This window comes from Trichechus manatus, unplaced genomic scaffold, assembly GCF_000243295.1.
Source record: "Trichechus manatus latirostris isolate Lorelei unplaced genomic scaffold, TriManLat1.0 scaffold00150, whole genome shotgun sequence".
Classification (NCBI taxonomy): domain Eukaryota; kingdom Metazoa; phylum Chordata; class Mammalia; order Sirenia; family Trichechidae; genus Trichechus; species Trichechus manatus.
Genome location: NW_004444086.1, coordinates 3,504,626 through 3,519,605, shown reverse-complemented (window position 1 = coordinate 3,519,605; position 14,980 = coordinate 3,504,626). Strand labels below are relative to the sequence as shown.

Sequence of the window (14,980 nt, the reverse complement as noted above, 5' to 3'; positions counted from 1 at the left end):
GATGAGACCAGTGGAGTATCTTAGATGGCTGCTCACAGGCTTTTAAGACCCCAGACACTACTCACCAAGGTAGAATGTAGAACATTGTCTGACTCTATTTTTGATGTTGACCACTGACAGCTTTCAGGCCCTACCCTTCCCTACAAGATGATAAGAAACCTTAACCCTGCTTGCAAGAACTTTTATCCTAGCCCCACCTTCTAACCACAATAAAACCCAGAACCACTCACCCCTCTCTTAGTTCAAGTCAAATAGAATTACTTGGGAGCCTGCCCTTTCTCCCCAGAAAGCCTCATTATGTGAGTAATACATATTTTTATATCCTTTTGGTGTGTGTGAATGTAGTCATCAGTCTCAACATCCAAACCAATTTTGGGTGTCCCACTCTCCATGAGGCAACCACTAGACAGTGGGATAATACTGTAATACTGTAAGTTAATCTGGGCAGGGGCTTTGAGGCAATGGCATTGGTACTGAGACCTGAAAAAGGAGGAAGAGCTGGCTTTTCAAGGAGCCAGAGGAAAGAGGATCCCAGGCAGAGGTAATGGCAAGTGCAGAGGCCACTTCTATAAGGAACACAAATGAAGCCAGAGTGAATAAAACACAGTTAGCAAGGGGAAAAATTGGAGACCAGGCAGGAGTCAGTTCCTGTGGAGCCTTGTGGGCTGCAACAAAGAGTTTGGACTATATCCTTATCACATGTACTCATGAAGTCTTCTATCAGAATAGGTTTATTCTATAAGGCTATTTCTTTAATAACTCAAGGTCAGAAATACTTTTCTCTCCCCCACACCCCATTTTGTTTTAGGTACATGGCTGTACAGAAATGAAAGTGACAAGATCCTGGTGCAGTCAGTCTGCATACAGATCAGAGGACAAATTCTCCAAAAGCTAGGTACATTCACTAAATATTCATTGTTCTGCAGGCTCATTTATAAAGTGTGGCTACCAGATTTTACTGTGGATGTTCTTACCATATCTGCTAAGGATTATCAATCCCTACTTCCCTTAGTTTCCTCATCCAAAAGAGAATGACATTTGTGATTTCATAGTTTTAAGAAAATTAATAAAATAAAAAATTGTTTTCTATTGAGTTTTGTTAAATAAATTTACATTTATATGGACCATTAACTATAGGGCTCTCAGTATTATTTCTAGCATGTGACTCTCAGTTCAGCAGGTCTTCATGGGATATGGTAATACCTTATTCTAAACCCACCATGATACCTTACCCATGCATTTCTTGGCTATTCATGGAATTTTTCAAGTAAAGTTTAAACAAACCCATTGCCATTGAGTCAATTCCAACTCATAGCAACCCTATAGGACAGAGTAGAACTGCCCCCATAGGGTTTCCAAGGAGCAGCTGGTGGATTCAAACTGCTAATCTTTTGGTTAGCTGCGGAGCTCTTAACCACTGTGCCACCAGGGCTCCAATTATGCTTTAAAATGCAAGTAAAGTGTTGAGAAAATTTAAGAGGATGGTAATTAGTATTCTTGTCAATAATGGAGACAGTTCTCACTGTTCTCCTGTGAAATAGAAAAAGTATCTGTTTTAAACCAACTGGAAAATCAAATTGCTATGTCAAACTAATCTAGCTGGGAATTCTCCTAACAGTGTCCAACGAATCTTCTTTCTGCATTGACCTTAGTTTTCAAAGGTGTGTTCTTACAGAAGAGCACAGATACTAGCAGTGTCTCTCCTGCCCTCACTCCTCTTTTCTTTTTTTTTTTTTTTCCAGGAATGTGGTACGAAGCTGCGGAATTAATATGGGCCTCAATCACAGGATATTTGACACTTCCTCAGCCAGACAAAAAGGTTGTTTATTTGTGTAGTGCTTTTTTCTCCTTTTCTGTATTTAATCTTTGGGTGATTATCTCATTATATAAAATTCAGTTTATCATTGTCCATTTCATTTGTCCTATTTTCATTTTTTCTACATAAACATACGGGGAGGAACATGCAGTAACTTCTTTCTGTGTCTTGCTCTTTCCTTGCTCACAGCTAGACTCTGAGTATGTCCTTAGTGTTTCTTTATTTGTTTGGGACTATCTATTTATATATTCATCTCTATTTATCCATTCCTCTATTTTATTATATATTTATCTTTTTCTTGATTCCATAGAAAAGTTGAGATGGCCAAGTTGCTTATATGTAAAACTATTGTCAGAGTCTTCATTTTTCTTGAGCTGAGTGAGGAAAGGCTTCAGTTAATTGTTTCTGGAGCATCTTTATTCAAGAACTCGACAAGCATTATTTGCTTTTCTACTTGATGTTTCATTCTGTGTGATTCTGTAGGAGTATTCTCCTCATTAAGTAAAGAATTTTACATATTATAACACTTCCCTGAGCTGTGTCAGCAGCACTGCTGCCCCTAATCCTTTCACAACATGGATGGAATGTGATGTGAGGCCTCTTCTTTGGGCCAGTTTTTCAAGGGTTTTCTGAACTAGAAACAGTTTGAGGAGCTCCTGGGAGGGGCAAACAGTTAACAGGCTTGGCTGGCTGCTAACCGAAAGGTTGGAGGTTCAAGTCCACCCAAAGGTCCCTCAAAAGAAAGACCTGGTAATCTACTTCTGAGAAAGCAGCCACTGAAAACCCTGTGGAGCACAGTTCTACTCTGACACATATGGGGTCACCATGAGTTGGAAATGACTTGATAGCAACTGGTTTAGCAACAGTCTAAGCAAGTTACTGTCAACTATCTAATGGAACCCAACCAAGAAATGGACTATGTTTACATTAGGCATTAGATCCGTGTGCTCCAGTATGGGATGATCTTTCAAGCCTTATGGCATCCAGTTTCAAAGTGTCTCCAGGGTCTTTGCTGTAGTCATTGTCATTATCGACATCCTGTCATCATCACCATCACAGACAAATAGTTCATGTAGAGAGATGATCGTTGCTTTTAGGCCGTGAGATGAAAGCAATAATGAAGCACAAATTCCCAATCTCTGTTTTGTTTGTGTTTTCCTTACAGGGTATTTCCACATCACTAGGTATACTGGCTGATATCTTTGTTTCCATGAGCAAGAAAGATTATGAAAAGTTTAAAAACAATCCACAAATTAACTTGGTAATTATCATTTGTCAAAAACATGTTGCAGAGTGGCTTTACCTACAAAGCTGTCAACGTTATTATGGGTCAGTTGGTTAGTCAACCTCTTTCTCCCTAGGAGTCAGGGAGCACAGAGTGTTTCTGTATCTAGAGCAATGTGAGCAATCCTGGGGATGGTTCCTATGTGTCCTATTTGGCTTTATCATCCCTATACCCAGCATAGTATCAGACACACAGAGGGTACTGAAAAAAATGACTGGTGAATGAATGAATAGCATCAAAATGATAAATGCTTTCAACTTCACTGATTTCCTTTCAAATTATCACAAAATTCTGTTTCCAAACTTGGGCTGTCTCAATGCTAAAGTAAAGGGGTAATGATTTTAAAACTTTAATCACCACCTGTTCAAATCAGAACACCAACCATTTGTTGCAGGTTCTTATCCTTAAAAAAATAATTATGACTTGTATTTATAGATTGCTTTACAATTTGAAAAGTGTATATATACATACATACATATACACGTATATATATACATAGAGCCCTGGTGGTGCAGCGGTTAAGAGCTTGGCTGCTAACCAAAAGGTCAGCAGTTCAAATCCACCGGCCGCTCCTTAGAAACCCTATGGGGCAGTTCTACTCTGTTTTATAGGATTGCTATGAGTCAGAATCAACTCAACACAAAGAGTTTGGTTTGGGGTGTGTGTGTGTATATATATGTATAAAAATATACACAAAACCCTATGAGATAAGTAGAACAAAATGTGTCATAATTTTAGAAATAAATGGAGGTCCAAAGAAACTAGGTCAGCTCCACAGTTAGCACAACCAGTAATAGGCAGAATTGGGGCAAACCCAGATCTACTGACGGGTCCAGAGCATTGGCATGGACATTGAACTGCTGCCTTGCACCACACTGAGGGGTATCTGTTATGAATTCACTGGGTGGGGGGGGTGTCACTGACCTGAAATTGAGATTTTTAATGTTATCATTTATGGGTTTGTTTTTTTTTTATACCCAAAATGACAAAAGTAACTGCACTTTATACTAAGTACTGTAGTATAAGAACACATACACCTCGTTGCTAGTAACCTGAATCTTCGTAAGTTGTTGCTTTGGCAGTCAGAGAAAGGGTTATGTTCCTTGCTTAGTGAAGTTGTCCCTGATGACTGTTTAAAATAACCAACTTCCTTCCTACCCTGAACTACCCTGTTCTTTTCCTTGCTTTATTTTTCTCCCCAACAGTTATCACCATTTCAGATAATAGCATTTTACTTATTTTGTGTATTGACTGATCCCCTCTGACCCCCACCAGAAAGTAAGCTCATTGCAGGCAGAGACTTGTGATTGCCTCACCCCCCACAGTCTCCCCAGTGTCTAGAACAGTGCCTAGCACATTAAATACTTCTAGAATGAATTAATGAATTCTAATTGCTGGGAAATCATAAATTAAAGGGCTCGTTGCCCAGAACAATGCAGAAATCATCAGTTAATCTAGCTGTAAAATACAAGAATTCCTGTGAACAAAGAACCACCACCCTCCTCCAAAGAAACTTTGAATTATTTTGCACAGGCAGGCATTATGAATTTTTACACATATCAGGCCTTCTCTGGGATGGGCATAGAGTCCCTGGGTGGTGCAAATAGTTAATGTGCTCAACTGCTAACCCAAAATCTGGTGGTTCGAGTCCACCCAGAGGCACCTTGGAAGAGAGCCTGGCAATCTACTTATGAAAAATCAGCCATTGAAAATCCTATGGAGCACAATTCTACTCTGACTCCCATGGGGCTGCAATGGGTTGGAGTTGACTCAGTGGTAACTGGTCATTGGTAACTGGTGGGATGGGGTGGTATGTGTGTGTGTGTGGTGGGTGGGTACTGGGGGGAAGAGCTGAAAGCACTGGGGTCTTCAGACCCAGTTATTCTTGGCACTGTATTCTAAAATGTGATAAGGGACAGGGCATCCATCCAAATCTTGAAAGAAAAGCAAAAGAATTTCGTGGCCTGCCTGTCCTTCGCTAATGGAGAAATAATTATCAACATTCTGCTTTGCCTCTTGTTTGCTCACAGGGCCTCCTGAAGGAGTTTGACCACCATTTGCTGTCAGCAGCAGAAGCCTGCAAGTTGGCGGCTGCCTTCACTGCCTATACACCCCTATTCGTTCTCACCGCTGTGGTAAATACAGGCAGTCCCTGGCTGTACCTCTCTCCAGGGTACTCTCAGACTTAACCAGTGAGAAGGAATGATTAAGCCTAGTAAAGTAGGCTTCGTGCCACATCGTTGGCAATTGTGATAAGAATCCATTTTATGGAAAGGTTTTGCCAGTCAGAGTGGTGACTTCCTGGTGGGAGATGAGGAATGTAAACCTTGTCTGCTCTAGAGCAATGGTTACCAAGCTTGGCTGCACATCAGAATCACCCAAGGAGCGTTTTCAAAAATACATATTCCTGTGCTCTACCTAGATCCACAAAATGCAAATCTCTAGGGTTGTTATCCAGAGATCTGTAATTTTTAAAATCTCTCTCAGGTGATGCAGATGCACAGACAGGTTTGGGAAGCACTACTGTAGAGTTTTGATTATTAGTAAATGATGTGTTTATATACAGTAACCTTATTTGAATAGGGAAACATGCCATGTCCACATCCTGTGCATAGACTCTATTTGCTAAAACTAGCAACAACAACAACAAATTTATCGTCTTTAATTCAAAACATGCCTGGGCTACAATCGAATGGTAGTTAAATCTAGTTTCTTACCCCTTAATGCCAGCCAATCATACACATCCTGACCCCTTCTCCTGATTCACCAAAACAACCTCGGTTTCTTAATTCAATCTTTGTGCATTTTCCTCATCATATTTATGGGACATGCTTATTTTCCTTTAGTATTTCTAATGAACGTCCTCTAAGAAATGAAAAAAAATTTTTTTCCCGATTCACCTCCAGTTTCCAACTGAATGTCTGATTTTGTATTTTCCTCAGAATATCCGTGGCACGTGCTTATTGTCTTACATTAGTTCTGATGACTGTCCCCCAGAAATGAAAAAATTTTATCTGTGTGAAGCCAAAGAGGCCTTTGAAATTGGCCTCCTCACCAAGGGAGATGATGAACCAGTTTTTGGAAAACAGGAACTTCATAGTTTTGTCAAAGCTGCTTTCTGTCTCACCACAGTGCACCGAAGACTCCATGGAGAGACTGAGACAGTCCGTGCAGCAAGTCAGCTATGTCGTGAAGCTATGGGGAAGTTGTACACTTTCAGTACTTCATCTGGGAGTCAGGACAGAGAAGCTCTGTCTCGGGAAATCATGTTTCTTATCACCCAGGTGAAGGATCATTTACAAGTTCAAAGCTTCCCAAATTTAGATGGCAAGTCTTATGTTCCAGAGAGTTTCAAGAGCTCGTTAGATAAACTCCTTTTGCATGAGCAGGTAGATTTCCAAAAAATCCTTGAAACCTTTTCACAGCACCATACTTCAGTATGTGAAGTATTTGAAAACACTTGTGGAAACAACAAAAATAAACCAAAAGATACAGGAATCTGTATCACTGCTCTCAAAACAGAAACAAAAAACACAGATACTGTGAGTACTACTGAAGACAAACCACATTTTCAGAAAGGCATGGCAATGCCTTCCTCCCAAATGGCCAGGAATGGTCAGGAGAAACTCAGGGGTACAGGAAGGAAAAATTGGATCCATTCTGATGCATTTCATGTCTCTCAGGATGAAGATACAGAGACTGAGACTGAGCCACCAGGCCCCAGCAATGGCAGGGGAGCTGTTCTGAACACATCTCTGAATGACAGCCAGAGTTCCAGTTCTTGGAGCAAGTTGTCAGGGTTCAGTTCTTCTACAAGCTGGGAAGAAGTAAATTATGTTGATGATTGGTCAGATGGAAAAGAGTCTAACAAAGAATATCTTGTGGACACTCAGTGTTCTACTGCCCTGTCTGATGAGCTGGGAAACAATGGGGAAAACAGTGCTGTACATTCATTGTCTTCAGATATTCATGATCTCTCTTTCCAGGTGTCCAGGTTTGGCAATGCAGAGTCTTCTCAAAGGCCACAACACAAGCACATGCCCTTGACAACCTTCACTCCTCATAACACAACAGGTACCTTTTCGACCTCTGGTGCAGAGCCATTAGAAGGCGCCCCAGTGGATATCCAGGAAGTCAGAAATATAGGACCCAGAAATGCTTCTGCTCATTCCAGACCCTCATGTCATTCTGCTTTTTCGTCTTCTTCTGATTGTCCACTGGCCCAAGTAGAGAAAACCTTTGAAAAAATTACAGAAACCAACTGCAGTGCTGAAAACAGGCATGGGGAAGAAAAGAGAGAAGAAATTAATAAAAGAGGCACAGGACCTATATTTAAAAATAGCTCCTCCTGGATTGACCCAGAAGGCGAAACAGCAGAAAGTACAGAAGATGTGCCCTTAAACTCTCCTGTAGTCATGGATGATTCTCTGGACAATGGTTCCATGATGGCAGGTAGCTCTTTTACTCCTTGTTGGCCTGGCCAAAATCATGACCTAAGAAATGGTGATGGCTCAACCAAAGAGCAGGACATCGACCCTGATGCCCCTACAGAGGATGAGGAGGGCCAACTGCTTGACAGCACGGATGTTCACTCCACAAGTAGACATGGTTCTCATAGACCATGTGCTCTGAGGCCATCTCTTGGTCAGGGGGCTAAGACCCCCAATTCCTCTGTAAGCAGTAACATTCCTTTCCCTGTCCCCAGCAAGGACTGCACTACCACAGAGGAAGGAAATGAACCTGGAAACATACTAAACTGCAGCCAGAACTCCAGCTCATCCTCAGTGTGGTGGTCTAGATCATCTGTGTTTTCCAGCGGTTCTTCTGAGGGGGACAGCCCATGGTCCTACCTGAATTCCAGTGGAAGTTCTTTTGTTTCATTGCCAGGAAAGACAAGGCAAGAGGTCCTTGAGGCTCGCACCCTGGAGCCTGATGACTTTGAAAAACTCTTGGCAGGAGTGAGGCATGATTGGTTGTTTCAGCGGCTGGAGAATACAGGAGTTTTTAAGCCCAGTCAACTCCACCGAGCATACAGTAAGTAGTAAGCACACCCTTTTCAGTGCGTATAACCACAGGAAGCATCTAAGTTTGGAGTCCTCTGAAGAGCCCGTTAGGAGCCCTGGTGGTACAGTGGTTAAGAACTCAGCTGCTAACTGAAAGGTCAGTGGTTTGAACCCACCAGCCACTCTGTGGGAGAAAGATGTGGCAGTCTTACTTCCATAAAGATTACAGCCTTGGAAATTGTATGGGGCAGTTCTACTCTGTTCTGTAGGTCACTATGAGCTGGAATTGACTTGATGGCAAAGGGTACAGGAAGAGCTTGTTATGTAGGTCACTTAAAGTTCATGAAAGACACAGGTCTCTGTTACGCTTTGTGAGTATACAGAGAAATGTATGCTTTATGGGACTTCCTCACACTTTGTATGATAGGTCCTAATGGTTGCAAAGAATAGAAACTCATTCAGGTGGTTTGATTTAAGGATACATGAGGCAGTAAGAGAGATGGGAATCTTAGCAGACTCAGGAAGAACCATCATTCAGGGTTTAAAATAACTTTGGATTTTCATTGCCAACCAGCTGATTTCAACAGTCTGGATACGAATCACCCCCTCAGCATCGATCTTCTTTGATTCACATCACTACCAGCTGGCTTCTCTGCTTTCCCCCATTCAAATTACAGGAGGACAAGAGTTTGACCTAGTTAGATATCATTCTTCTGTTGGGCAGAGATTTTCATGTCTGCTCTCCTAAGAGTTTCTTGCCAGCGGATGGATTGGTCAGGTCCCCACTCTACTTGCAATCAGCAGCTACTTCTTGCTTAAAGAACAGCCCAAGTTCACTTCCTGATCCTGGGCTGGGGCAGTCCCACAATTCACGTGTCTAATACAGCTCAGGATTGGTGGAGAAGCTGGAAGGGAGACAGAAGAAGGTTCTCTTAGCCTAGGGTTCTGTATCTTGCCCTTCCAAGATATTTAAGAATTACTTGAATAAGAAAAAAAAAAAATCTATTGCAAAGTACATTTCAGAAGAAGCAAACTACATGGATTGCTAAACACTGGGTGATAAAGCACTAGTTCTCAACACTGGCGCCACATGAGAATCTCTTGGAGAACTTTTTAAAGCTTCCAACACCTGTCCCCATTCTCCCCCCGCAGAGATTCCAACCTAGTGGGTCTGGATTGTGGAATCAGGGACCACTATTTTTTAAGAGTTCCCAGTAACTCCACATAAAATCAAGGTTGAGAACTTCTGCTTCAAAGTATTCCAATATTTTGCCTGACCTCTTGAGCCAAACTACAGTACAGATAGGTTGTTACCAAAAGAAGCAAATGTTTTAGTAAATGGCGTTCCCTACTTACTATAAGATACTGAAATTTCAGAATCATAGTTACTAGAGTTATATAATTGTTTTATTGTTATGTCTATGTGCTAAGTTCTGGGAGAAAAACCACACTGGGGGAATCAAGGCTCAAACTGCAGAAACAGAACAAGTCATACATTTTCTCCTTTCTTCTTCCCTCAGTTCAACACTCTTCCATTGTGTGTGCAAGCAGCTCCCCCTACATTCCCATCTCCGGCTTCTCAGGTTGCATCCCCACCCTAGTCACCATCTCCCTTTCTCCCACTCCAATCCTGTGGGTCTGCCTTATTTTAAGTATTTTCTCTCCTCAATCTCTCATTCATTCATGTGCTGTCATAACCTAGACCCAGAAGGAATTCATTCATTTAATTTTAACGTGGATACCAAAATGTTGCATTTTTTCCTTAGGAGTCATCTCAGTCTTTCCCCTCAGAGAAATGCTTTCTTGCTAGGACTGTTCCTCTTTTCCTGAAATGGAAGCCGTCCTTACTTTTCCTTTTATCTTCTCCTTGTTCAGTTGTGTTGACATCATTGTATAGTACAGTATTTCCTAAACTAATTCCTGGACTTTCCCTATTTAAATAAAACAATTAAGAGTGCTTTTTACTATGTAATCTAGAAACCCTGGTGTGACCAGGACCTTTCAGATAAAATTATCTTGTTTATTTCAATCTATTTGATCTGGCACAAGTAGTAGCGTCTACTACAGTGAAACCCATGGGAGGCAGAACTCAACAAGGCTGCCTTGTTTTTACAGGTCTCTCAAGTTTCCTGCCTTTGACAGGGTGCAGTTTTACCACTTTTATATCCCTGATTTTAGTGGAAAATATTTGAGTTTCCTTTGTCTGATAGATTTCTGCCTTATATGGGTTCTGGCTTTCACAGGTTTTACTGTATTTGGAGTTCCCAGATAATTAAAAAAGATGCAAGAATATATTACTTGTTCCAAGATGGTCTCTGAGGTTTTGCTGTTTTCAAGAATTCCTTTATATTTCATTGCTTTCATACAGAAATTCTGGTCTTATCTGAACTCCTTGCCATTACAAACAAGGATTTTGTAAATCAAAGCCTATTTTTCATTGTACTTTCTAAAGTTTTACCTTTTTATTGTACTTTACTAACTTTGTATTAGTAGTCAGAAGAGGTTGGTATTTGAGAAAATGCATAAAGAAATTGAAGATTTCATATGAGATGGTTTAGGACCTGCACCGCTTAAACTGTACTCATAAATTGTAATATACTTTTCAAAATTAGATCCATTTTCATCATATCATTTTTCTAGATGCTCTTTTGTTAAAATATTCCAAGAAATCTGAATTGTGGACAGCCCAGGAAACTGCCGTATATTTTGGGGACTACCTGAATGTGAAGAAGAAAGGAAAACAAAGAAAAGCTTTTTGGGTTCATTATCTTCATCAGGAAGAAACTCTGGGGAGGTATTACTTAAAACCATCTATATCACTAATGTGAAATGGGCTAATTTGTCTCTTCTGTTAACTAACCATTCATGAGCTGCTGAAAGGGCTGAAAATATTGGCCAAAATATATGTCTTCATATTTCCTCTTCCTCCTCTTCATTAACTGATAAATTTATAAAACAGTTATCATGTATTGATAATCCATGTTATGTTAGCTATTGTACTGGATGCTTTATAAGCATAATATCAAACCCATCAAGGAAGCATTATTAACCCCATTGTACAGATTTTTTAAAAATGGAGTTTCTGGTCATATGTCAGGACAAAGATCTTTAAACACTCTTAATAAAAATGTGGACAAGAAGGCTAGTTAGACTATGAAAGCCATACTTTTAAGTAAATGGGTGAGCCTGCAAAAAGGGTAGGAAAATCTCCTGAATCCAGGAATGAAGCATGTCTAGGGATATAAATGATTACTGAAGCTGTTGAACACCCTCCAGAGAAGTTTAGGGCAGGGATAGGGGGAGGGAGCAGCTGATGATAAAACCTACACGTGAAATAGAATGAGTTTTAAGACCATCCACATAAAGCAAAGACCCAAGAATAGCTGCATCGTCAAAGAAAAGGTTATCTTTAAAAATCCTACCTCACTGTGGAAAAAGGCTGGACATTTTTGTTTGGCCTTATTTCTTGATGAAATCTGATCTAAAAAATTAGTGACCTTCATTGGTTTGAGGTCTAATTTTTAACATTTGTTGTATTTTAAAAGATGTATAAGCCAAAACTTTTAAAGTTGACTCTGTTATCTACCCAAATCAAAATAATAGTAAAAAAAAAGAAGGTGAAAGAGAGGGAAATTGAGTGTCCTTTAAACAGTGAAAGTACATTGTAATTAGTAAAGTTTTCTTAAAAAGGTTGTTGATAATAAAAAAACATGTAAATGTATTTACTATGTGTCAGGCCCTGATTTAAGTGATTTATATACTAATTCAACTAATCCTCACAAAACCCTGTGAAACAGGTACTACATCTCCATCTTAAAGAGGAGGAAACTGAGGCACATAGATTTTAAGAAATTTGCCCAAAATCACACAGTCAACTGGTGGAATCAGGATAGGAGGATATGAGATGGGAAATAAAAGAAAAAATAAGAGACATGGAGGATGGAGTGAGAGGATTCAAATAATCTGATCAGAAGAAAGTAACTTCAGATAGAAAGGTTGCCAAGTTGCCAAAAACATTAATCTTCAAATATGGTAATCACAATGAATCCCAAGTAGCATAGAAAGAGAAAGAGAAGAAAGTAGAAGGAAGGAAGGGAGGGAAGGAGGGAGGAGGAACGAAGAAGAAAGGAAGGGAGGAAGAAGGAAGTAAGCAAGGCATAAATATTCTCCTAGATACACCATAGTCAAACTTCAGAATATCAAGGACAAACAATCTTAAAGTATTCAAAGAAAAAAGATTACATACAAAGAAATGCCAATTAGACGTACATCTGATTTCTCAGTAAAAATAATGGAATCCAGAAGACAATGGAAGTCATCTACTCAGGGAAACTACCTTTCATGGAGGAAAGCAAAATAAAGATATTTGCAGGCTTAAAAAAAAAAAAAAATGACAGAGAGTTTGCCACTAACAAATCTTTACTTAAAAAATAATCTCATAAAAATGGTATAAAATGCAAGAAGGATGGGTCTCTGCTCCCAGAAATGATGATTCTGCACCTAGGGCTGGAACTCCTCTGGCAGGGTGCTCAGCAAATGCTCCAGTATCAGCACCTTCAGGGTTTGCTGTTGCATGGACACCTCTGGCTCAACGACCAAAAACAAATTTCTGAATTGGTTCAAAGCCTTATAGGCCAAGGATCTCCCGAGAGCACAACTGCTGACAGCACCGGCAGAATGCCCCTGTGTGACAACTGCTCCTCTGTAGGCTGCTCTTTGCTGCCATGTGGGCTCCTCCTTTGCAACAGCCACTGTGCCTCAGCCATCTGAATGGCCAGAACTGCAGCCTCCTTGGATTCTGTTACCATACTGGATTCAGAAATCTCTCGAGAGGGTTTACCCTGGTTGAAATCTATGACTCAGACAATTCCCTTTGATTTTCATAGGCACTCTGTGTACATGTGAAATTACTAGTGAATTCACAACAGCTTATAGCAAGAATGGAGCCCTGGTAGCACAGTAGTTAAGCATTCATCTAACTAGAAGGTCAGCAGTTCGAATCCACCAGCCGCTCCCTAGAAATCCTATGGGGCAGTTCTACTCTGTCCTGTAGAGTTGCTATGAGTCAGAATCGACTCCACGGCAACAAGTTATAGCAAGAATAAACTACTGTAAAGTGTAATATTTACTATTTCAGTCTTTTCTTTTTTTTTTATTTTTTCCCATACAAAAATTTATACATACATTGTTATGTGACTCTAATTGCTCTCCCTATACTGTGACAGCACATTCCTCCTTTCCACCCGATTCCCCATGTCCATTCAACCTAACCCTTTCTGCCTTCCTATCTTACCTCCGGACAGAAGCTGCCTGTTTAGTCTCTTGTATCTACTTGAGCTAAGAGGCACACTCCTCATGGGTATCACTTTATGTCCCACAGTTCAGTCCAATCCCTGTCTGAAGAGTTGGCCTTAGAAATTGTTTTAGTTCTAGGCTGATAGAGAATCCAGGGGCCATGCTTCCTGGGGTATTTCACTCTTTTCAATACTTAATCACTTACTACCTTGTATCTTTTCTCCCCAACTATGTTATAAGCCCTTAAAGGATACAAATTGTGTCTCATTCTTTCTTCAGAAAACACTCAGGGCTAGCACAGTGTTGTGCACACACATAGGTACTAATGGAAAATAAGTACTTTACGGATAAAGTAATAATAAAAAGAAGGAATAGAAGAAAGCCTGAGATTGGTTAATTGGCCTTGGTAAGACCATACTGCAGTGAGTGAAAGATCTAGCTCCAGAGTCCATACACTTTGTGGTTGCATGCTAACTCTTGGCCTAACAAAGAAGTCTGATGAGCTGCTACATTAAGCAGACACTTTCCCTTTATAATCAATATCATTCTGAGTCAGCTAGCATTAACTGTGTTCCATTGTCCACCAGCGTCTTACAAAGTTATTTGATCACCAGATAAGTCAAAATAATTAATATTGACTGTCTAACTCAGAGAAAGAATAACATCTGTCCAGCACTTTTGCATATCTCTTTTGATCTCCTCTCTCTTACTCTATAGTAAGATCACTTTTGCATCTCTTTGTGTGGTTTTTCTCCATTCATAGGTATGTTGGGAAAGACTACAAGGAGCAGAAGGGGCTCTGGCACCACTTCACTGATGTGGAGCGGCAGATGACTGCACAGCACTATGTGACGGAATTTAATAAGAGACTCTATGAACAAAAGATTCCAACACAGATATTCTACATTCCATCTGTGATATTACTGGTAAGATTAAGAAGAGCAAGGGACCAGTTAAATAGGCCTATACATATGCATTGGGTTAGATTTTTATTACCAACTTGTCCACCTCCTCCTCATTTGGCTAAAATCCAATAAATTCAGTTACCACGCTACTTTATCTACTTTATCTGCTTCAGCTACTTAGACAAATACGCAAGAATATGACCTCCTGCCACCCTAAATGCATCATTTGGATCTTCCAAGTCACACTTAAATATCTGTTGATCCTGGTATGTGGTCCCACATGGTCAAGTTAGCATTTTTAATATACTTTCCTTTTGCATTGTGTCTATGCTTTCAGTACAAATTATTCCCTCAACATGATGCATAAATCCTGTTTTATATCTGTTGGTCCTGTCCCTCGTAACCAAGTGATTACTAAGCCTTCACTTAAACACGTTAGTAAGAAAAACATTATCCCTTTTATGTGCAAATAACTCTAATTGTTAGGAAATTCTTAGCTTTGGCGCAAATTTCTACCTTCTGTCTATGGATTACAGGTCTGCTTTCCGGGACCATTGAGATCAATCTTTCTTTCCCAAGATATCTCTTTAAATATATAAAGGCAACCATCCCTACTTAGTTTTTTCTTTTTTGAATTAAGAATACCCTGCTCCCCCAAATATGATATCCCATTAGC

The 14,980-nt window shown here is 40.1% G+C and overlaps 1 protein-coding gene across 1 annotated transcript in view; it reads left to right on the top strand.

Moving 5' to 3' along the window:
• ALPK1 (alpha kinase 1) overlaps positions 1 to 12,086 on the top strand; it is a 127,820-nt gene extending 115,734 nt beyond the window's left edge. Inside the window, exons 7-12 of the mRNA XM_023740217.1 lie at positions 809 to 895; positions 1,743 to 1,819; positions 2,982 to 3,077; positions 5,132 to 5,236; positions 6,044 to 8,135; positions 10,745 to 12,086. Coding sequence (XP_023595985.1) covers positions 809 to 895; positions 1,743 to 1,819; positions 2,982 to 3,077; positions 5,132 to 5,236; positions 6,044 to 8,135; positions 10,745 to 10,932 — 2,645 coding nt within the window. The 3' untranslated portion in view covers positions 10,933 to 12,086. The remainder of the gene's footprint in view (positions 1 to 808; positions 896 to 1,742; positions 1,820 to 2,981; positions 3,078 to 5,131; positions 5,237 to 6,043; positions 8,136 to 10,744) is intronic.
• Positions 12,087 to 14,980: the final 2,894 nt, after the last annotated feature.